At 58.2% G+C, this 22,196-nt stretch overlaps 1 protein-coding gene across 2 annotated transcripts in view; it reads right to left on the bottom strand.

The window, feature by feature from the left end:
- The window catches only part of LPCAT1 (lysophosphatidylcholine acyltransferase 1), a 60,543-nt gene extending 38,710 nt beyond the window's left edge, over nt 1-21,833 (bottom strand). Inside the window, exons 1-2 of one of the 2 annotated variants that reach the window (XM_055245529.2) lie at nt 21,556-21,833; nt 384-526 (exon numbers count right to left, since the gene is read on the bottom strand). In XM_055245529.2, coding sequence (XP_055101504.1) covers nt 384-526; nt 21,556-21,690 — 278 coding nt within the window. In that variant the 5' untranslated portion in view covers nt 21,691-21,833. The remainder of the gene's footprint in view (nt 1-383; nt 527-21,555) is intronic. The other variant, XM_055245530.2, reaches the window with a different exon arrangement.
- Between the last annotated feature and the right edge of the window lie 363 nt (nt 21,834-22,196).

The following is a 22,196-nucleotide window of genomic DNA, read 5'->3' as shown; positions in this document are numbered from 1 at the left end:
TGGCAGTCACAAAGCCAGGAGAGGGTGCCCAGAAGTCTGACTTTCGTCAGCAACAGGGAGCCCTGGCAGGTTCGGGAGCAGAGAAGGCCACGGTGTAGGGGCGTCTCTGTGCTCAAGGATGTGAAACAATGGCCACACATCCTGCAGAGCCCTGGAAAGTGAAGCCTCAGAGCAGGACCGTGGCGGAGGTGTGGAAGACGGAGGCAGCGGGGAGGTGGCCGAGTCCCCGCTGGCAGGGGGCAGCCCTGGTGGACGCTGGGCTCAGAAGGGAAGGACGGATGGGCTAGGGTGGAGAGACACAACCCCACTGTGAGATGAGTTCCCACTGTTTGGCTGCGTGACCCCCCCCGCCAGGAGGAGAGCACAGCACATGCGCAACTTACTTCCTCCACAGGGCCAGGGGCTGCTCGGGTTCCTTCTCCGCAGAGCCCAGGGATGCGACCAGTGCGAGGGGCCAGGCCAGCAGCATCATGGCGGCGGCAACCAGGAGCCGGACCGGGAAGAGCGTCAGTGTCATGAGGGCCACCTGCGGACAGAGGGGGGCGTTATCCAGAGAATCCATGTAGGACACCAGGCGGCTCCCCACCCGGCAGAGGCCAGCCCAGGGAGACAGCGTGCCCCGCAGAGTGGAGAGCTGGGGAGGGGCTGCAGCTGGCACACAGCTGACCAAGGCTGACCAGCACTGACCGAGGCTGACCAAGGCTGACCAGTGCTGACCAGCGCTGACCAGGGCTGACCGGCCCTGTCCAAGGCTGACCAACATTGACCGGCCCTGTCCAAGGCTGACCAACATTGACTGGCACTGACCAAGGCTGACCGGTGCTGATGCTGACCAGCCCTCACCATGGCTGTGGACACTGACCAGTGCTGACTGACATGCTCCACGCCCACTGCCCGCTTCCTGCCTCCTTACTGGAGCCGCCATGCGAGTGGCTTGGGAACGACACAGTGGAGCTTCCTCCTGCAAATTCAAGGGCCACTCTGACCCACAGTACACAACCCCAGGCAGCTCCACCCACCAGGACGCACCCCCAGGCAGCTCCACCCCCCCAGGATGCACCCCCAGGCAGCTCTGCCCCCCACGACACACCCCCAGGCATCTCCACCCCCCAGGACGCACCCCCAGGCAGCTCCGCCCCCCAGGACGCACCCCCAGCCCCACAGGCCTCACTCAGCAGTTTCCCCTGAAATCCTTTATGTGGACATGAGAGTGCATACGCCACCCTAGACAGTGTTGGTGACGTGGGGAGGTAGCTGGCCTGGAGTTTGCAAGGTTGGACCTCAAACCACAGAGAAGACGGCAGAATGAAGGTGTGACTTTCCAGCCAATGGAAGACCCGGCGCAGGAGAGTGGACTGGCAGGAGGGCAGAGGCGCAGGTCAATATGGGGGCTCAGGAAGGCCCCCCAAGCCAGGGCAGGCCCCCACACCAGGGCAGGCCGAGGCTGCAGGATCCCAGGCAGCCCAGGGTCCGAGGATGGAGGTCCCTCTGGGAGGCGGACAGGACTCCGTGCAGAGGAGCCAGAGGCTTTAGGTGAGGGGAAACACCAGTCCTGAGGTGCAGGTTTTGTGCAGAGACAGAAAAGACCCAGGAGACACAGATGGCAGTTGGCTCCCCAAGCAGCAGCCATCCCTAATTTCTGATGCCTGTCATGAGAGCGCTCCCACTCTGTTTCCTTGGTTTGTCCCTAGATTCTTTTGGGTTCTCAACGGAGACAAGCATAGCCCAAGAGAAACATGCCTGCCACATGCGTCATTTTAAGTTTTCGAGTGGCCACATTTAAAGGGAATGACAATTTAATATATAGCTCATTTTGCCCGGTATATCTGAAATACCATTTCAACACGTACTCAACATAGAAGTTGCTACTGGCTAGTTTGCATTTTCTCACGCTGTCTTGGATGTGCAGTGTGCATTTCACTCTCACGGCTTTATGCCACCCGTGTCTCTCACCCTGACCACCAGTGGTCAGGTCAGCCTGTCGGGTACGCAGATCTAGACGATGTTTGGTTTGCGAGAGATGACGACCTCTAATGTGCCTCTTCTTCCCCACTTCCGGGGCTGCTCCTCACCCCAGCTGGGTCCCCGCTTCAGCATCACGCTCGCTGCACCAAGCAACCACAAATCTGTTATCCCGCCATTGGTGACGATTGTCACTGTTCAACATCGTGTTACTGGCGTTCAGCAAACGTTCTTTACTGCTGAGAAACCTTCCCAGGCCTCATCCTCCATGAGTTTTGTTTTGCTTTAAATCATGAATGGGTGCTGAGCTTTATCAGAGGTGCTTCCTGCATCTGTGGGGAGAGCCACGCGCTGTTTCCCACTTTAATCCACTAACATGATGCCTCACAGCCACGGTCTCTCTAATATTGAAAACTAGCTTCAGCGCTGCGCAGCTACCTGTTAGGATCATTTTTAAAAAGGAATTGCTAGGTCTGTTGGCTAACAGATGCTTGGGACTGTCACCAGCTGTTAAGTAAGACGCGCCTGTCACTTCCTCCCAGCGGCTTCCTGGTGTGGTCGCCCTATGAAACCAGCGTGCGGCCATGCCCACCGGCAGCTCCTGACCGCTGCTTCACTGTTTCCAACCCTACTGTTTAGAGTCCCTCTTTTTTCTTGGGTTGAGTTCACTGTCTTTGTCAATGAGGAAGTCTCTTCCTGGAAGCTTTTGGCATATTTTTCCCTCCCGCTACCAAGGTCTCCTCCCAGCTGCCTTTAAGATAACTGAGTCAAGTTGCCCACCACACTCTCCTTGGGTTTACACCAAGCCTGCTCTCTGGTTTCATTTCTAATGTTACCTGTGTCTGCCAAAACTTCTAAACCTACGTTGCCAGATATTTTTCTATTTTATCAATCTTCTTACAGAACCATTTCAGATTTGTTCACTCTCAGTTGTGACCTAATCATATTAATTTTGGCTCTTATTAGTTCCTCTTTCTTCTGCTTTGAATTTAGTCAAATATTCTTTTCAACTTTTTGAGGGAAAAGCCCACATCGTTATTTTCAGAAATACCTTATTTCCTGATATTCACATTTAGAACACAGCTCCCCCTAAGGACCACCTCAATTTGATTCCACAAGTCTAAGGGGCAGCCTTTTCCTTTATTTGTAAAATTTAGTTTTAAATATTTCGTCCGTTCCCATCTACTGTTACTGTTTCATATTTTGTTGCAGTGGAGGAGAGCGCAGCGGAGGAGACCGTAGCCTCGGCCTTCAGCCTGCCTGGTCCTGGGGCTCCAGGGCCACTGGCTGGGAAGAGGCCACTCTGGGGCGCACAAGCCTGGCTCTGCTGTTAAAGCTGACAGCTGGGCCAGGCATGGAGGCTCACATCTGTAATCCCAGCACTTTGAGAGGCCAAGGCGGGAGGATCACCTGAGGTCGGGAGTTCGAGACCAGCCTGACCAACATGGAGAAACCCCATCTCTACTAAAAATACAAAAGTAGCCGGGGGTGGTGGTGCATGCCTGTAATCCCAGCTACTCTGGAGGCTGAGGCAGGAGAATCACTTGGACTCGGGAGGCGGAGGTTGTGGTGAGCTGAGATCGCGCCATTGTGCTCCAGCCTGGGGAACAAGTGCAAAACTCCGTCCTCCCAAAAAAAAAAAAACAAAAGCCGACAGTAAGTTACTGGGTAAGTTTCTTCTTCCCATAAACTGTTCTTAGAACCTGTTGCCTCCCCGTGCAGACGCCATGAAGCAGTGATAACCAGCACTAAGAGAAGTCTCAGGAAGTTCCCCACTGTGACCTGCGGCCATGGCAGCCTCTGCCCACAGTCTGCTTCACTCCACCTCTGGCACTGCAGCCAATTCTGCTACAACACTGCTTCCACCACAGAGAATGGAATAAAATCACAGTAACCCATGGTGTTCCTGAAACAGCACTGACTGCCAGGCCATTCCATATGGGACAGCCCACTGCGAAAGGCTCCGGGGCTGGGGGAGCAGCGCCCCATCCCCAAACAACATGGGGCATGAATAAGCCCTGGATGGGGGGAGGCCCCACCTGCATCCCGGATAGTCAGGCTGCTGGTTCCTTAGCACATGGGGTTCGCTGGGCCAGCCAGTGGGGGAATGCACTGTGCGACCACGTGACCCTCGGCCCATGCACCCCCGCGCCTGCTCCTGCACACATAGGGAAGACTGGGCGACCACCTGAGCCTCAACTTATGCATCCCTGCACCTGCTCCTTCGTGCACAGATTAGACTGCATCACCACCTGACCCTCGCCCCACACATCCATGCATCCATGCATCCATGCACCTGCTGCTTCATGCACGGGGAGGACTGTGTGAACAAGTGACCCTCTGCACCAGCTCCTTCCTGTATGGGAAAGAATGCCTGACCACGTGACCCTCCCCACCCGTCAGTGCATCTGCTCCTCTTGGTGTCCCAGAAGACTGCGTGACCATGTGACCCTCAGCCCACGCATCCTTGTGCCTGCTCGTGGTGCACCAGGGAATGCGGCCCGTGCTTCTGAGCTTAGCGGCAGCAAGGGGGGGCCTGTGGGCCACAGGTGCAATCGCTGACCCTCGGCAAACAGGGCTGATGAGTGGAGGGTGGAGAGGGAACATGGCCAGGGAGGAGCTCCCCAGGCCTCCAGCAGATGGGGAGGGTGTGGCTCTGCTCTGCAGTGCTGTGAAAACTGCTTGGAGAGGGGCCTCTGGGAGCCCTTGGTAGGAGGAGCAGCAGTGCTCATGGTGAAGAGCTGGGCATCTCCACCGCTCTGCCTTCACTTCGCCCAGCTCTGGGCCTGTGCACTCTTTCTCTGCCAGGCTCGGCCCGCCCACAGGAGCCAGGAGCCCTCACCAAGGAGAACAGGACTTGGGTGACTGCTGTGGCTCCTACCAGAAGCTTCTATGACCCTGCACCTTCTGCCCAACTGTCTCCTCCACAGGCTGCACCCCTGCGTCCAGCCTCAGGCCCACCCATTGGGATCCCTCCATTCCTCATGCCCCCACGCCGTGGTGCAGATGGGTCTGGATGGGCTCTAGCCCCCCGGGAGATGCCAGTATGGCAGAGCTGCAGAGAGAGAAGCTGGCTGGGGCAGCTGCAGCAGCCAAGCCCGTCAGCGCTGGTGGGGGTGGCCAAGGGAGGTGCTGGGTAGGCAAAGAAATTCTTAGAAGATCCTGGCTAGACCAGAAACTCCCAGAACAAAGGCCCTCTAAGGAAAGGGGCTTGGCCGTGTGGTCTCCCAGGCAGCGTCGCTGGAGACTCAGGTCGATAAAGTGGAGGCACCAGGCACAGCCATTCCTCCCCGAGACAGCTTTGCAGTGTCCACTGAGAGCAAGCGTGCGTTTACAGACCTGCAGCCACAGGGACACCTGGCAGAGAGGGCAGGTGTCTCTTTTCCTCACCCAAGCAAGGCCCAGCACCCTGGCTCAGAGGCTTCCACAGAAGCCCCCTTGGCACCTTCACCAGAGGCAGCAGGGGCAGCAAGCGGAACCAAGACATCACTGCAAGTCGTAGACAGGGATAAGCGGACTGCCGCGTGGACAAGGCGGGCAGCATGGGGAGCCGGAGCAGCCTCCAGGCAGTGTGGCCAGAGGCTGAATGCGGGGAGGGGGAGGGACTCGGAGAGGAGAACACGGACCACGCTCCTGGTCACCATAGGTCAGGCCTCCACGCGGCAGCCAACTGGGGAGGACACTGGACGCCTGCAGACGCTGAGACCTGCAACCTGGCGCTCCGAAGACAAGCTGTTGATGGCTGTGGACCGGCTGTCACCATAGGACCCTGATCACCCTGAGAAATGCCAGTTGGAGGAAGCAATATGGTCACCCTGTATGTGAGCCATAAGTGAGGGTTTATAGCATAATCCTAATGGGGAACTTTGTCTGAAGTCTGAGGCTGAGTTACTTAAACTATTTGAAAGTTGGCTACGATAAACCAAGGTGTCCAGGCAGTGACCTGCCCACACGGATGGAGAGCTTTGGTGCAGACTGCGGCCGCTAAATGCCACTTCCCAGCAGAAGGCCCAGGGCTCCTCAGCCAGGCTTGCTCCAGGTCACGGGTGGGAAATGCAGAGATGAAGACGCGACAGCATGGCACAGCCCACATCAGGGAAGCTGGCAGGGGCCGGGCACGGGGGCTCACGCCTGCAGTCCCAGGAGCATGGCGCAGCCCAAATCAAGGAAGCTGGCAGAGGCTCACATTCTGAGGGCTGGCTCGAGGCCTACCCAGCTCACACACACTCACGTGACAGGGGTCCAGCAGCAGCCAATGCCAAGCCTGGTGCAGGAGTAGCACAGCAGACCAGTGGGGACTGACCCTCTCTGGGTCTAGATGCAACCACCAGCTTCCAGAAAACCCCAACGACAACAAGGAGATACAATCAATCAGAAAATGCAGAGAACTCCACAAAACACAGCCCAAATCCATTGCAGCAAACAAGGAGGAGCTGGAGGACCCTCCTGATCCACATGCACCAGAGGCCCGAGGGAGCTCGTTCACCCCTCCAGCTTGTGGGGACACAGAAGGTGCCATCTATTGACCCGGAGGGGGTCCTTGGCAGACACTGAATCTGCCGGCATCTTGGACTTCAGCCTCCAGAATGGTGAGAAATCCGTGTCTGCTGTTTAGGAGCCACCTTGTCTGTGGTCCTTTGTGACAGCAGCCGCGCCAAGCAGGGCGGGCGCAGCGGGAGTGCACGTGACCCCGGTCTGGCCATACACCGTCATTCTCCGGGCTGGGGGACAGGTCCCAGGCCCACTGTATTATCACTCCTTTGGTGTTCTGGGTTGAATTTTGCCCCCCTTCCCCAATTCCTGTGATGTCCTGACCCCCAGGACTCCAGAGGGTGACTGTATTTGGAGATGGGACCGTTACAGAGGTGATGAAGGTAGAATGAGATCATCTGGGGGCCCTGAGCCAACCTGCCTGGTGTCCTTATAAGAAGAGATGAGGACACAGACACCCAGGGAGGGGCGGCCCTCTGAGGACGCAGGGAGAAGGCGCCATCTGTAAGCTCAGGAGAGGCCTCAGGAGGAACTCGGTCTCGGACTCCAGCCTCCAGGATGGTGAGAGAACAATGTCTGTGGTTTAAGCCCGGTCTGAGGCACTTTATTATGGAAGCCTGAGCTGAGAAAGACATTTGACACGTTTGAAATTTCCCATGATAAAAAGTATAAAAGTGATGACTCTTGGTTTAAATGTAAACAAGGCCATCCAAATATTGGCCTGGAACTCTCTGGAAGTCTCTGAGTGAAGGCGCCGGTGGTCACAATGCCCAGGCCCAGGCTCTCTGATGTCAGGCAGCTGGCAAAACCCTCCCTTGTCTCTGCCAAGGCCACCAGGGCCGTAAGCAGCCCCAGGCCCCAGCATCACCAGGCCCCAGCATCACCCGGCGTTTCACAATCAGTGCTGAACCCAAAGACACGAGGTCTCCAGAGAACATGTGGTCCCTCTCGTGTGCACTCACACCATCGCGGTGCTTGGCAGGGGTGCTGCGGTGAGGCCCACCAGGCGCAGTGATGCTGCGGCCCCTCCGAGTCCACTTGTTGGAGGTATCACATTGCAGGGCCCCAGCCAGTGAAGGGTTCCAATGCACCTGCAACAAGGCAGGGGTGCAGGGGAGGCTGCCCAAAGGACGGGGCCCAGAGACTCAAAGGACGTGGGGCTGTGTTACCCCGCACAGGGGGCCGGGGCAGATGCTCAGTGCCAGACACTCCAAGCTCTATGGTTAGCGCAGTGGAGGCAGCTCACAGGAATGCTCCCTCCTGAAGGTGCATCCCAATGTTGCTGTTTTAATTCTGGGGAGAAAATTATCCCGATTCCACAGGATATGTGACAGTGCACTTGCAAATCCACGAAAGAATGTTCACTCCTCCCACAGTGAGAGGGCGAGCGGCAGCACACACAGGCGCCTGCTGTCCAAGGTCTAATTTCCTTTTGCTTTTTCCTTTTAGAGAAAGAACAACTTTTGAAAGCACAGCAGTTCTGTCAGGCATCCCACTGGACGGAGCCGGCACTTCCATCAGCAAACACCACCAGCCCGCCCTCAGCATCTGAGAGGTGGAGGGAGCTTCGAGAATCACCGACTCCCATCCAGCACCCACAGACACAAACCGAGCAAGGCAGCCGCAGGAAACGCCCTCCTTTTCTGTCTCCCCAATCACCAAAACACCTTTATTCATATAACATGCCTTCTGGTCCAAACCAAACGCTGCATTCAAATACGGCATCAGCAATCACACCCACAATGAATTCTCATAGTTAACGATACTAAAAGCAGACACAAAATGTGAAAAACTGGCCCCGTGAACTGTTGCTACGGACTCTCTCCACACACAACCGCTCTTACCTTTGGAGCCCGAGGCACGGCCCACACCCCAGGCGCTACAGATCCCAGGTGAGACCTGCAGGAGGAGGGAAGGGCTGCCAGGAGCGCAGGCCACATCGCGGGGACGGTTTCACCGGGAGGAACATTTTATGTTTACTGGGTATTCCCATTTCTGTTTGGGTAATTTGCTCATTTATATAAATGTATATACATCTTTTGCCAAATTTATGGTGGGTTTCTTTGTCTTTTTCTCACCTCTGTGAACACCCACTGTCTCCTTGACCTTAGATTTCAGTGGGTCACACTCTGGAGCTTTTCACCCCCACCCCACGTGACTGCAGGAGGATCTGCGCCTCCCCGCAGGAACCCCTCTCCCCCAGAGCCCGTGCTTACTGCTATCTATAAAGCTGTTTCTTCTTCGCTCTCCCACTCAAATCTAAAATTAAATATAGCTTTTCTAAAACTGAACTATTTTTCTTTTCAAACCCTCAACCAGCCGCACCGCCTCCTGCCGCTGTCATCTCTACTCCACCATCCTCACCAGAACCCTCGGCACCGTCACCTACCCGAGGCTCTCGCCTGCGAGATGACAAGTGTGTTCAGTAATTCCCTTTGAATTTGCAAATCGGCCCCGCAGTCCCACAGCACAGTGATTCTCCTAGACCACTCTATTTACCATTTTCAACCCACTCCAGTCCCCGGGCATCTTACGAGGATGCTGCACGGTATTGAATGGGATCAAAGCCAGTCCGGTCTTGGCCATGTCTAAACCATGACACCCTGTGACTGGGGAACCCCCATCAACACCCAACCAGCTCTCCTGTGAGCCAGCTTCCAGGATACAGGGAAGGCCCTGGGACCGATGGCACCAGCGTAGTCACTGGGACTGGATGGTATCATGCAGGTAGCACCCTGGGGTGACACCAACGCTGCCTGGGCCACGGTGCTGCATCCGTGGGACACTGGAACATGACCTGGAGGGCAGGCACTGGAGGAGCATGTGGTGTCTCTGGAGCAGGGGCCGCTGCTGGAGGGCAGGCGGGCCTGGAGGAGTGCAGTGTCTCTGGAGCAGGGGCCGTTCTCCGCAGCGTGGGTGGAGCCTGTCTCCCATGGCTTCTGCAGGCCCTGGTTAGTCCTGCTTTCTGGAAACAGCCATGGGGGAGCACACCTTCCTCCTGCGGGGCATCCCCACCAGCGTCTGAGGGGCACTGGCTCCGAGAAAACCCTGGGCTCCTAAGACAGCACTGAGGCCCCATATCCCAGCAAGCAGAGACCAGGGAGTCACTGCGGTTACTCGCTCATGCCCACGCAGGCCTTTCTGTGGATCTCCACACGCAGCACCTCCGACTGCGACCACACTTGCACCTGGGCTCACGGTTGGCTCTGCGGGGTTGGCCTCCCCGGCGAGTGCTGTTTGCTGGTGCTGTTTGCTGGTAGTGTTTGCTGGTGGTGTTTGCTGATGGAAGTGCCGGCTCACCCTACGTGGGGACGCACCTGCTCACCTCGCTCACCCTCTGTGGGGACGCACCTGCTCACCTCGCTCACCCTCCGTGGGGATGCACCTGCTCACCTCGCTCACCCTCCGTGGGGACGCACCTGCTCACCTCGCTCACCCTCTGTGGGGATGCACCTGCTCACCTCGCTCACCCTCCGTGGGGATGCACCTGCACGCCTCACTCACTCTGCCATCAGGACACTGCTTGAATTCCTCTCTTGAACACAGAGCTGCTTCCAGCAGACAGGGTCAGAGAACAGCCAGGGAATTCCTGAGTGGGATCAGGCCACTCCAGTCTCGGTTGGCGAGGAACCGAGCCCCTCCAGGAGGGAGGTCCATCCAGCAGCCTCATGCATCTGCACAGCAAAGCTGGGCATCGTCCTCTGCTCCCAAATGGTGGCACCCTCCTGCTTGCCACTCGGCAAACAACCCCAAGGAGGCGGCCTCATGGCTGGGGCACGCTGTGTTGAGCTGCGGCCCCAGCTGTCCCCAAGCCCTGTGGCTTGGGAGGAGCATCACTTCCCAGTCTCAGCGGGCGTCTGGAGGGTGGGCTGGGATCTGCTGAGGCCAGGCAAGGAGGCTCCACCTGGGCAGCCCCACATCACCACCAGGACACAGCAGGTGGCAGAAGGCGTACCACACTTAGAGCCCTGCTCATTCGCCAGTACAGCGAGCCCCACGGCCACCCGGAGAGGGCTTGGCAGGCACAGTAGTCTGAGCTCCTGGGTGGGGTGCGGCCCCGTGAATGGCAGTGGGGCTATTTGCTGACAGGCAGGCCCTCCGATCGGGAAGATATGGAGCCACTGTCAGCTCAGCATCATCATCCCACAGAGGCTCACAGGGTCACACGGCCCCAGCTCAACAGCAGCCCCACACTACAGCCTCCCTCTCACTCTATCCTTGAAGCACCCAGTGTCTGTGCTTCTCGTAGAATCAAGGGCCATAGACCCTCAACATCTGGGGCAAGCACCCTGCAGTCACCAGAGAAGATACAGCCTGCTGAAGTGCCCATGGGGGGGGCCGCATCTCAGGCTTTTAACCTTGTGTACTACAAATGCAGATTCCTGGATACCTTGTAACCTTTGGAATGAGGCTGTGCCCTGTGGGCTGGCTCCCTCAGGCCCCCTGAGCTATGTATGGCCCACATCTTCACCTGGAGTCTTCCTCCCATCAGGGGGCTCTGCTGTCTGGACTAAGAGCTCCCTCAAGCCCTGGTTCACACCCGTGATGCCAGCAAAGGGCACGGTGCTCACACACTGGTGCTGCTGGTAAGTAACTAGTAAAAAGGTGTGTGAAAGAAAACAGGTTTACTCATTCTGCAGACACTTCCTGAGAGCCTGCGATGTGTACTCTGGACAAATGGTGTCCAGGTGCAGGGAGAACGAGACCGATGGAGACTGCAGCACCACCTGGCTCAGACGGCACAGGTGCAGCCTGTGTAAAGGTGGCACACACAGGCGTCCAGGTGTGGGCCTGCAGGAAAAGGGCATGGGGTGGGGGTGCAAGCTCACCTGAAAAATCAGGAGTAGAGAGTGCAGAGCCCCACGGAGGGAGGGCCCAGGCAGGGTGGTTACGTGAGCATCACAGCCAGTGCCCCAGTTCCTGCTTCAAGATGACCGATGGCAGGCAGGTGCCAGAGCCGCTCCTCTGGTCCCCAGGCTGGCCTCCGGGTCCTGCCCACACACTCTCCCAGACAGTCCTCATGCCTCCTCACCCGCAAAGCTCTGCACAAATCCCTCTTCCCTGAAGTTTTTGGGACTTCCAGCCAGAGTTCTGTCCCTCTGATCCCTACATATGAGGTCCCCCATGTCCCACCTGCAGCCCCACACTCTAGAGGTGAGATTCCACGGCAATCCAGGCTGCAGGCTGGGAGGCCCTTCCATCGCTGCCTGGTCACCCTAAGGGCTCAGCTCCTGCAGGGCCTGGATCACAGCAGGTGCTCGCAAGAAGAATACAGGAGGGAAGGGAGCAGAAACTCAGAAGTGTAAGCTTCTGGGCTGCACACGTTCCACTGCGGGAATAGGCTAAGCTTCAAAAGCAGAAACTGGCTGCAGATTCCTATTTGGAAGCTGCAGGGACTCGGTTACACCTGACCTATTTCCACAGGCTCTCGCCCGTGGGGCAGGACACCCTGTGATTACATTTCCTCGGAAGGCAGCCTTCAAGGCACCAAGCTCCCACGTGCAAAAACGGGCCCTGGAGGTGGGAGCCCCAGGAGCCATGGAGAAGCTCCAATGAGAACGGGGCCAGATGGGCAGCCCGAGAGCAGGAGCCCCACCACCAGCGGCTGGGGAGAGGCTGGAGATGCCAGGGCCCTCCTGGGAGGCACCAGCTTAGTCCTCCAGGCCGAGGGGAGGAGAAGCACAGGAGATGCTGGGCACAAGGGGCCCCGCACAGGCCAGGCACAGGGAGGCCCCAGCCTCATCTGCCCAGTGAGCAATATCCAAAAACAACAAACAGGGTCCAAATGCCAGTGCTGCAGCCACAGCAGCACGAGGGGCCATCGCAGGTGCACGGGCCACACAGCTTCACAGGGCAGAGCCAGGCCAAGCACTCGCGGTGAAAGGCAGCCTGTTTCTTCAGTACTGTTCCTTCAACAGGTCATTCCCGAGCCCCAGGCTGTGTCCCAGGACACTGGGGGTCTGCTCCGCACTGGGGGACTCAAAGTCCAGACGGGGCCCACAGGTGGTCAAGTGAACCAAACGCCCCACATTCCTGACCCCCAGGTGCACGTTTTGCACATTTTAATTCCGAGGTTGGGAATGCACCCCACACCGCCAGGTACGCCACCAGGCCGAGGTTTACAGCAGCATTTCGCTCTGTTGGTGTCTGAGGACCTCAGGGGCTGTGGACCATGCAGGCACTGCAGACAGTGACACATCCTGGGGGCTCAGGAGAAGCGGGCTCCTGGGATCATTCCAATAAAAAGGTCCACCTGCGTGCTCCGCCAGGACCCCGCCTTCCACCTCCAGCCAAAACAGGACCTTTACACATACCTCGGAACTGCACCTCCCCTCAGGGGACCCTTCCCCAAGGCAGCACGCTACCCATTCAGCCCAGGCCCTGAGACAGACCCTCCCGGGCTGTGGCCTAGGGAAACGCCAATCTCCCCGGACCTCCTGCATGGTCTGAGTAAAAAGAATCCTGAAATTCAAGATCCGTGGCATTTCTAGCCGCTTGCATTTGTTTAACAAACATCTGCAGAAAGCCAGTGGGGCCCTGGTGGAGAGCACCTCCCAAGCCGCCTGTGGTGGGAGCCCCACCCCCAGCACATCCTGCATCAGGGGATCCTGCTACAAGAGTTCCCAGCCTGCCCGGCCCATCCTACTCTGAACTGGCTGCAGATATGGGGAGCCCCCAGCACATCCTGGCCCAAGCCCTCAAAAGCTGTAGGAGCCCCCAGCCTGCCCTGTACGCCCTGCCCACTACCCTTAAATACAAGGACCGTCCCACCTCCCCCACCGGCCCAGCACATCCTGGCCCAAGCCCTCGAACGCTGCAGGAGCCCCCAGCCTGCCCTGTACACCCTGCCCCACACTACCCGCAGATACAGGGACCCCCCAACTCCCCCGCCAGCCCAGAACATCCTGGCCCAAGCCCTGCCCCCAGCCTGCCCTGTACACCCTGCCCCATACTACCCGCAGATACAGGGAACCCCCAGAACATCTTGGCCCCACCCCCTGGCCTGCCCTGCACTATCTACAGATACTGGGACCCTCCCCCACCTCCCACTGCTGCCCACACAGAACATCCTGGCCTAAGTCCCACCCCCTTAGCTGCAGGAGCCCCCGGCCTGCCCTGTACACCCTGCTCCACACTATGGGCAAATACAGGGGGCCCCCCGGAACATCCTGGCTCACCCCCACTCCCATGAGCTGCAGGAGCGCCTCTGTCCCCACAATTCTGGGTCTGTGCCACCATCTCCAGGGAGCCCACTAAGCACACCCTGGCCCTGTCCCCGGATGTGGGAGACCCTCCACCCAGGACATCCTGCTCCCCCCAGCTGCAGGGAGCCCCTGGCCCACTGGTAACGTCTGTGAGGCAAGGCTGACCCCTGGTGCTGGCCAGTGGGTAGAACGGGAGTGGGCAGGGGCTGTGGGCCCTGGCAAGTACGTCCACTCCTCTGAGTGCAGGGAGGGACAGAGGTGACCAGCCTGACGTGCAGCTGTGGACAGAGGGGGAGGGCTGCTGGGGGCTGGAGGCCACTGCCCAGTGGCAGTTGTGGGGGAGGCAGAAATGACCCGATCGCTCTAAGGTGAGGGAGAGGAGCGCCCACTCTTCACAGAGACTTCCCCACAGGCACGGGCGCCATGTGGTCCTGGGGCCACTGAGCGGGCAAAGACAGCCTGGCACAGGGACAGGACAGGTCTAGTCTGGGATGTGCTGAGCTTGATGGATGCATGGGACCCATGAGGATGTCACAATGATAATTCACATGGCACACAGGTGACCATGACTCTTCTCTGACTCACTGCTGCAGAAAGGCGGATCTAACCCCTCCAGGGTAGCCTAGGAGAGCAAACAGACTCCACTCTAAAGAGCCCAGGCATTCCACGCTGATCCACACCTGCCCAGCCCAGCGGCATCCCCACTGTCTGTGCTTGGACACCAGCCCTCCCCGGCTCCAGGGCCCTTGCCCTCCAGTACCTTGGCCCAGCTTTGGTTCTACCCCAAAGGCTTTGAAACATTTAGAATTGGGAGAGAGACTGTTTTCTTTCTTTCCTTTTTTTTTTTTTTTTTTTAAGCTTGTATGTGGCAAATATCTTTTAAGAGGAAATAACTCACTCCTCTGGCTCTAAGAGGGAAGCGTGAAATTCAAGAGTAAAATCAAGGCTGGGAAAAGGCTGCTGTCCCCAGGTACCAGCCCCCACCCCGGCAGTGCCTCCCCACACAGGGGACGAGGGGGCAGGGGACGAGGTTGGAGGGCCACCAGTCACAGCAGAGGAAAGACCACACTGAGGGAAGCTGGGAGCTGACTGTGCTGTAAGTTCAAGAACAGCACCTCACCTTTAACACACCTAAGATCACGCTGCTGGAACATGGCTGAGAAGCCAGGGATGCATCGGTTTTAATACAGCAAAAAGTATCCCCCAGAGTTGCAAAATGACGTGGGTTTCAGAGGGACAAACACTGATCACATTAGAAAATAATATTATTTCCAAACACAAGCCTAGCATCATGCTTTTTTCCCTGGGCTCATTTTCAAAATGATTCACATCTAGATTAAAGGTTTACACTGGAAATGCTGGAAACACTAACTGGGAATGGTAAGCATGCCCCAGCACCCACAGGAGGCCCACGGGACTGGGACGGGACGGTCGCGGCTCCTGGCCATTCTGGGAACCATGGCACTTTTGTCATGGGCCGCGTGGGGATGAGGGCCCTGGAAACAGGAAGGGGAAGATCAGGAGGGCTCCTCCTGCAGTCTGTGTGTCAGAGGCAGGGACACGGCTTAGCAAGACGGGTGACCTCATGGAAGCCTAGCTTGGACACTCCCAACCAGTCATGCCCAAGCAGTACAGCACAGGGCACCTTCTCAGACAAGAGCAGTGAGAGGGAGCGGTGAGAGGGAGCGGGACAGGGAGCCACGTTCTCCACTGCCTGGGCCCTCCCAGCACTCGAGGACGCTCTGCCCCTGCGGGCACAGGAGGCACCGGGCATGGGCCAGACACCCAGCAAGTGTGGTAGTTGAGCCCCACGCCCGGCTCCTGCAGCAGGGCTCCTGGGTGGCCACTTTTTCAGGCATAAAATCCTAACAGTTTATATGAGAAATAGCTAATTCAACTGCAAAAAAAAAATCAATGTTAGGAAGAAATGATTTAAATGAAATGGAAGCAAGTAGTGACCACAGCTTGACATTTTCTAAAGACTACAGTTCATCTAGGAACAGAGGCCACGTGTGAAATTCAAGAGTAAAATCAAGGTTTGGAAAAGGTCGCTGTTCCCAGACAGGAGCCCCCACCCCTGGCAGTGCCTCCCCACATGGGGGACAAGGGGACAAGGGGACGAGGTCGGAAGGCTCGGGAGAGCTGCATCTGGAATGCACTCTGAACGCAGCTGTGGGCTGCCTGCCTCCTCTTACCAAAGAAAGTGGACATCAGAGAGGAAGCGTTTGCGAAGTTTGACGACGGCTCACGTGGACTAACGCAGAAGTGAACCCGCAGGGCTGACGGACGCCTCAGGGTTCTCACCCCACTCAGAGCACGGCCCTGCGGCCTCTCTCGAGCCCACCCACTCCTGACCCTGGGTCCCACAGGGTGGGGGGAGGCACCGTGGCCCCATGCATGGGATGAAGGGCCTGGGCCGGGTGACCGGCTGGACGCCTTCCAGAGGAAAGGCAATGCGTGGTTTAAAGCGGAAAAAAACACAGCTGGAAAAAAAAAGAGAAAAATATAAGACAGAGCTGATGCCTTACCCCAGGTTGCTTGTCCCAGGCATAGTAAAAACTTTTTTTCTTTTTCTTTTTTGAGACAGAGTCCCGCTCTGTCGCCCAGGCTGGAGTGCAGTGGCGCGATCTCTGCTCACTGCAAGCTCTGCCTCCTGGGTTCACGCCATTCTCCTGCCTCGGCCTCTCGGGTGGCTGGGACTACAGGCGCCTGCCACCGTGCCTGTCTAATTTTTTGTATTTTTAGCAGAGACGGGGTTTCACCATGTTAGCCAGGATGGTCTCAAACTCCCGACCTCACGATCCGCCCGCCTTGGCCTCCCAAAGTGCTGGGATTACAAGCGTGAGCCACGGCGCCCAGCCCACAGTAAAAACTTAAAATGCACCTGCTGCGGCCAGCACCGACCATGGCTGTGAACAGCAAGCAGAGGCAGGAGCAGAACCCACATGGCCTCGTGTTCCAGTGGGAGGAAGGGGCGGCCCCGAGCGCCAATGATGATAGGGGCCAGACCCAGGCAAGAGGCCAGCATCATTCTGAAATGCGTAAACTACATGTGCCCCTTTAGAGTTCCGGAGCCACGACCACAGGCGGTGAAGTAGGCGCCCTGGGTGTCACCTCCTGTCTGGGAATGGGAAGGTGTTGTCTCACTTGGGCTGATGTGCGAAAGGAACCGTGCCTGCAGGAAGTGTGCAGAGCAGGGTGCATGTGTGGGGGAAGAAAGCAGCTCCCATGGCTCACGCCAGCCTGGCGTCCTGAAACAGACCCAGAAGCTGCAGAGTTATAAAAGTTGGCACAGATGTGTGCTAACAATATAAGATAAAGGGCTCTTTCTCACGATGAAACAGGAGTGCAAAGGCAGTGTCCGTTTAAGACGAGCTTTGGGTCACAATCATGGGCTTCTGCGTGAAACTGATGGTGCTTTGCTGTCAGCTGTAAAACAAAACTATGTGCTTCTGTGTGTATGTGGGTATGCTTATGTGGATGTTTGTGTACACTGGCATGTATATGCGTGTGTATGCACTTACGTATGTGTGTATGCGTGTGTGTACACACATATTCTCATACACACACTCAGAAACCCAAGTTTTAGGACAGAATGCTACAAAAAATGACAAGTAAAGTCTTTCCCAATTTTGAATCCCCCTTCCCATTTTGCAAAGTTAACCACGACTAAGTTTCATGAGTGCGTCATTCGGAAAATTAGACAGGATTACAGGAACACTCTCGATGACTTTGAGAAAAAAGCCAGTTCCCTAAGGTCAGGGCTCCTTGTGAGGTGAGGGCAGATATCCATGCTAAGCCAGCCCATGCTGCCCTCCCTGCCTGGGAGACGGCACATTACGTGGGCCCCTGTGTCCTCACCTGTGCTTCCTGGGGCAAAGGATGACAGTGACCAGAGGCGAGGACATGGGAAAATGACCCTTGGGCCTCTACTGGGCCAAAACAGTTGGCACCATCACACCCAGGTCATCAGAAGGCAGCTGGGGGCCAGGGGCCTGGCACCATCTCCAAGGCCTCTGAGGCATCCAGGGAGGGAGCAGGCCCTGTACAGCCCTGGCCTTCTCCACCCTCCCCAAGGGACAAGCACTCTCCTGCACAACCTCCACAGGGCGTGGCTGCCCTGTTCTCCAGCCGGGTACACTGCCCAGGGCTCCTTGGCCCACCCCACCCCTCCACACCCACTGCCCGGCACTGGGGCTGAGCGAAGAGCCAGTCTTACTGAATCCAGGCAGGCAGCACTCAGGGACCCAGTGGGCAGCAGGAGCAGCTCCGAGAAGCTTGAGGAATCCCCATCCCCGTGCATGTGTGCCTAGAGGGCACCAAGGGTCAAGAACACACTGCAAACACAGCCATCCACGTGAGGAGCCCGGCAAGGCGTGCAGGCACACGAATTCCTGCTCTGCAGTGGCCACACTGGACTCAGGAGCGAGGCTGAGAGGGCGGAGTCCTGCTCCTGAGTTTTTTTAAAAAAATCACAACTCAGGCATTTGTATAAAAATGTGGAGAAAAAGATGGCCCACTTTTGGGTAAATTCTATGCAGGGCCACCAGGCAGAGAGGAGCAGAATCTGTCCCTGGACTCAACCCTCATCATAATCCTCTCTGTGGATTAGCCAGCGTGGGCAGGCGGGCACCCAGCAGCCTCCTCCACTCTGAGACAGCAATGCCCGTCCAAGGACTCAGCTCCAAGGTGCACAGGAAGGCGCTATGCTTTCCAGGACGTAAGTTCTTGCCAACTCTGGTTCTGAGCAGCAGAGACTTTAGAAATGGGGAAAATGGGCCGGGCGCAGTGGCTCACGCCTGTAATCCCAGCACTTTGCGAGGCCAAGGCGGGAGGATCACAAGGTCAGGAGATCGAGACCATCCTGGCTAACACGGTGAAACCCTGTCTCTACTAAAAATACAAAAAAAAATTAGCCAGGCATGGTGGCAGGCGCCTGTAGTCCCAGCTACTCAGGAGGCTGAGGCAGGAGAATGGCATGAACCCGGGAGGCAGAGCTTGCAGTGAGCCCAGATCGTGCCTCTGCACTCCACCCTGGGTGACAGAGCGAGCCTCCATCTCAAAAAAAGAAAAAAGAAAAAAAAGAAATGGGGAAAATGCATCAGAACCATGGTGGGAAATACTCATACCCACAGATTCCACGGAAAGTACCGAGAAAACCCCGGGTGATAGAAAACCACTTCATGACTCCAAAACAATACATGAACGTGTGACTATGAAGAACTTCAGCTGAAGTCACTAAGATCCTAACCATCCTATTTACCGCTCTCTACTACCTCTGTATCCTTGCTTTAGCTGGGGGATTAAAACATTGCACGTATTACAGACCCTGATGCTTTGATACCTCTTTTCAGATCTTAATGTGCTGCTTTCTGTCCAAAGAGATACTTAAGCTCCTCACTAAATCTGTAGTTAAACGACAGATGGGCTGGCTGGAGGAGGAGGTGTCCCCGCATGGCGCTAATCTGAAGACACACAGCGGCCCCTCCCAGGCAGCAAATGCTCACAGGTGAATGCAGGTACTCACTGGTTTATCTCAACTGGGAACTTAGCTGGGTTTCTGAGGGTTCTTGAGTGTGTCAGCCACTACTCGACCCATTTCTTTCTTTGGGGAAGAAGGCTTTCTTGGCTTGAAAGATACGCTATTTCACTCTGCAGAAACTTTACAAGAATGTATTACATCCAAGTAAAAGCTTTGCAAAGCAACGTTCAGTGAAAAGCAAAATGTTTCTGCAGAGAACTTTGAGAACATTTACAAACCATACCCGTGAGCCACACACTGCAGACATCCAGCAGAAACGACTTGATGTACAAACACACCCAGTTCCTCAGATGGAGCCTCTGAAGTGGCAATAAAGCAAGCCCCCTCCCTGAGGAGCCCCAACACCTAAAGCCAGGATCTCTGCCTGGCTTCGGCCCAAGAGAGAACAGCTGCCCGAAGCCTTCAATCTCGGGACCAGGAGCGTCTCGATGACCCTCTGCCCAAGAGCCACTGGGAGCAGCTTGCACCCTGAGGTCTTGGGGAGGAAAGCAGGCCCAGGGGCTGGGCACTCTGGCTGTGCCCTGACATCTGTACCTACCCATGAGAGTCTCTGCCCTGCTTCTCGCCAGGGCAGTGGGTGCACACTTTTGGACAGAACACACCTCAACCAGGGGCTGCAACTATGACAGGGATGACAAAGTGGCCTCCGGGGACCTCCAGCGAGGAGGGGCTTGATGTTTCCCCCAGGGAGCCAGGAGGGAGTAGGAAAGGCAGGAAGAGAAGGCATGCCTGAGGCAGCCAGAGCTGGGGCAGGAGCAGAGCTGGGAAAGCCCTGGAAACCACAGCAGGGGTTCGAATTTCATCCAGGGGCGTCCCGCTGAGGACTTCCGAGCAGCAGAGCGAGCAGCGGCGTGCGGGAGGAAAAAAGCCTGCTGGGAGTGACTCAGGGAGAGTGCCCCAGGGAGAGCCTGGTGACTGGGTGGGGGGTGAGGATTGAAGAGGAGGAACGGTTGAGGGGCACAGAATGAGCGACCGTGTCCCAAGCCCTCCTTTGAGGGGCACAGCACACGGCAGCTGACAGCATGTGGCAGACAGAGGGCCAGGCAGAGCGGCGGCAGAGGGGCCGGCACCGCCCCAGCCCCAGAGTCCAGCTCCCGACACACAGGGAGATGGGGGCCAGGGCCTGGAAGCCAGGCTGGGGACGACCTCACCCTGCGTGTCACCAGGAGGGGCGGCACCATCGGGCTCTCCTGCTCCCCGTCCCCTTCCATACCCTGAGGACCAGCCGCATCAAGGGGCTTTAAGCAAAAGCAGGCGTCCTGGGAAAATGACAACCTCAAACTGGCCTCAAGAACTTTTCACTTCAGGGTTCTTTCAGATAAAGTACTTTATGCATTAACAAATCTCCACCTTCCCGGAAATCTATTGTCACAATTGGAAGTGTGCTCCCTACAAACCGGACAGCCCCATAAGCCCCGAAGCAGTGCTTGCTTCTAGGAATTATTCTAGAGTCAAAAGTAAGGTCCTCTTGAGATTGGATCTCAGGTAACTGCAAGCCCAGCTGGCAGCCAGGTAGCCGGAAAAGCCAGGCTGAGCCAGCACATCCCCAGTGCAGCTTCCTGCAGCGAGCGGCCCCCTCCCCACGACGCCCCCGGGTCTCCCCTCACCACTGTCCCATCGCAGAATCTCAGCAAACCGTTCCCTCCCACGTGGCAGCCCAGGTTGCATGAAGTTGATTCTGGTCACAGACCAGCCCCAAGAAAGCATCCCTTACAACAGGAGCGAAGCATGCACCCCAGAAAGGCAAAGTGCGGCCGCAGAGCAGGGGGACCCGTGACCCTACAGGGGACCCGCACCGCCTGCGCGCCCTGTCCCGGGCACCACCAGGCCCCGCACACGAGGCTCACCCAGCGCCGCGGTGCCCTCCCGCCCGCGGGCAGCGTCCAGGCAAAGCCGCTCCGGAGTCCCCGGGCTGCCCGCAGGGCCTGCCAAGGCGGGCGGGGCCCGGACCAGGGACGAGCGCGGGGACCGGCGATGCGGGTCCAGGCTCCCGCGGGGGCCGAGGTCGCGGCTCTGGGAGGCAAAGAAAGGGTTGTGGGCCCGGTTCAGGGTGCAGGGGTTTGTGGGGAGGAGCAGGACGCGGGGCGGGGAAGGGAAGCGGGGACCCCGAGGAAGGTGCTGAGGGACCAGGATGCGCGTGCGGGCGGCGGGAAGCCCGCGCAGGGACCGAGGCATCGGATGCGGGCTGCGGGGACGCGGGCTGAGGGGCGGCCGCGGGGAGGGAAGGCGCCGCGGCTCGCAGGGCCGCGCCTCGCCCCAGGCCCCCTCCCCGGCCCCTCCTCGGCCGCGCCTCCTTGGCCCCAGCATCCCTGGCGTCCGCGGCGGCTCCCGGGGCCGCGCGCCCGGGGCACCCACCTGGGCCTTCTGCAAGGCGCTGAGGCGCAGCTCGTGCACGAAGGGGTTCCGCCCCGGGGGCGCCAGCAGCCGAGCGTCGCTGGCCCCCGCGCTGGAGGCAGGGGCGGCCCGGGGTCCGCATCCCCGCAGCCTCATGGCCGCGCCGTGCCGCGGCGAGCGCAGCCGAGCTGCCTGGGGTGCCGAGCGGGGCCGGGGCTAGCTGGGCGCGGGTCTCGGGGCACGGGCCGAGGATGCGCGGCGGCTGGAGCGTCCTGGGCGCGCAGGCGCGGGAGGTGACGTGGGCGGGGCGGGGGCGCCGGCCGGGGCGGGGCCGGGGCGGGGCGTCCCTGGAAGCCTCGCCTCCCGCCGGCCGGCAGGGCCGGCACCAGCCGGAGTTCCGCGCCCTGGAGGTTTCTCTGGGGTCTCTGGGGGGCCGGGGCTGTTGGGGACCGGGGGCGCCTCCTGCAGCCACTGGAGCACAGGGATCCCCGGCAGGGTCTGCGCCGGGAGAAAGGGAGGTCTCCGGGGCCCGAGAGGCTGCCACGTCGTCCCCTTCCGCCGCTCGGCCCGCCTGCTCGCGGGGACGGAGGAAGGGGCGGGCACGCGTCCAGCTTACGCGCAAGGCGGGCCAGGCCCTGGGTGCCGAGCCCCGGGTTGTTCCG

The sequence above is a fragment of the Symphalangus syndactylus genome, chromosome 16 (assembly GCF_028878055.3).
Source record: "Symphalangus syndactylus isolate Jambi chromosome 16, NHGRI_mSymSyn1-v2.1_pri, whole genome shotgun sequence".
Lineage (NCBI taxonomy): Eukaryota > Metazoa > Chordata > Mammalia > Primates > Hylobatidae > Symphalangus > Symphalangus syndactylus.
The sequence above is the reverse complement of the archived record's forward strand: the minus strand, read 5'-3'. Positions and strand labels throughout refer to the sequence as shown.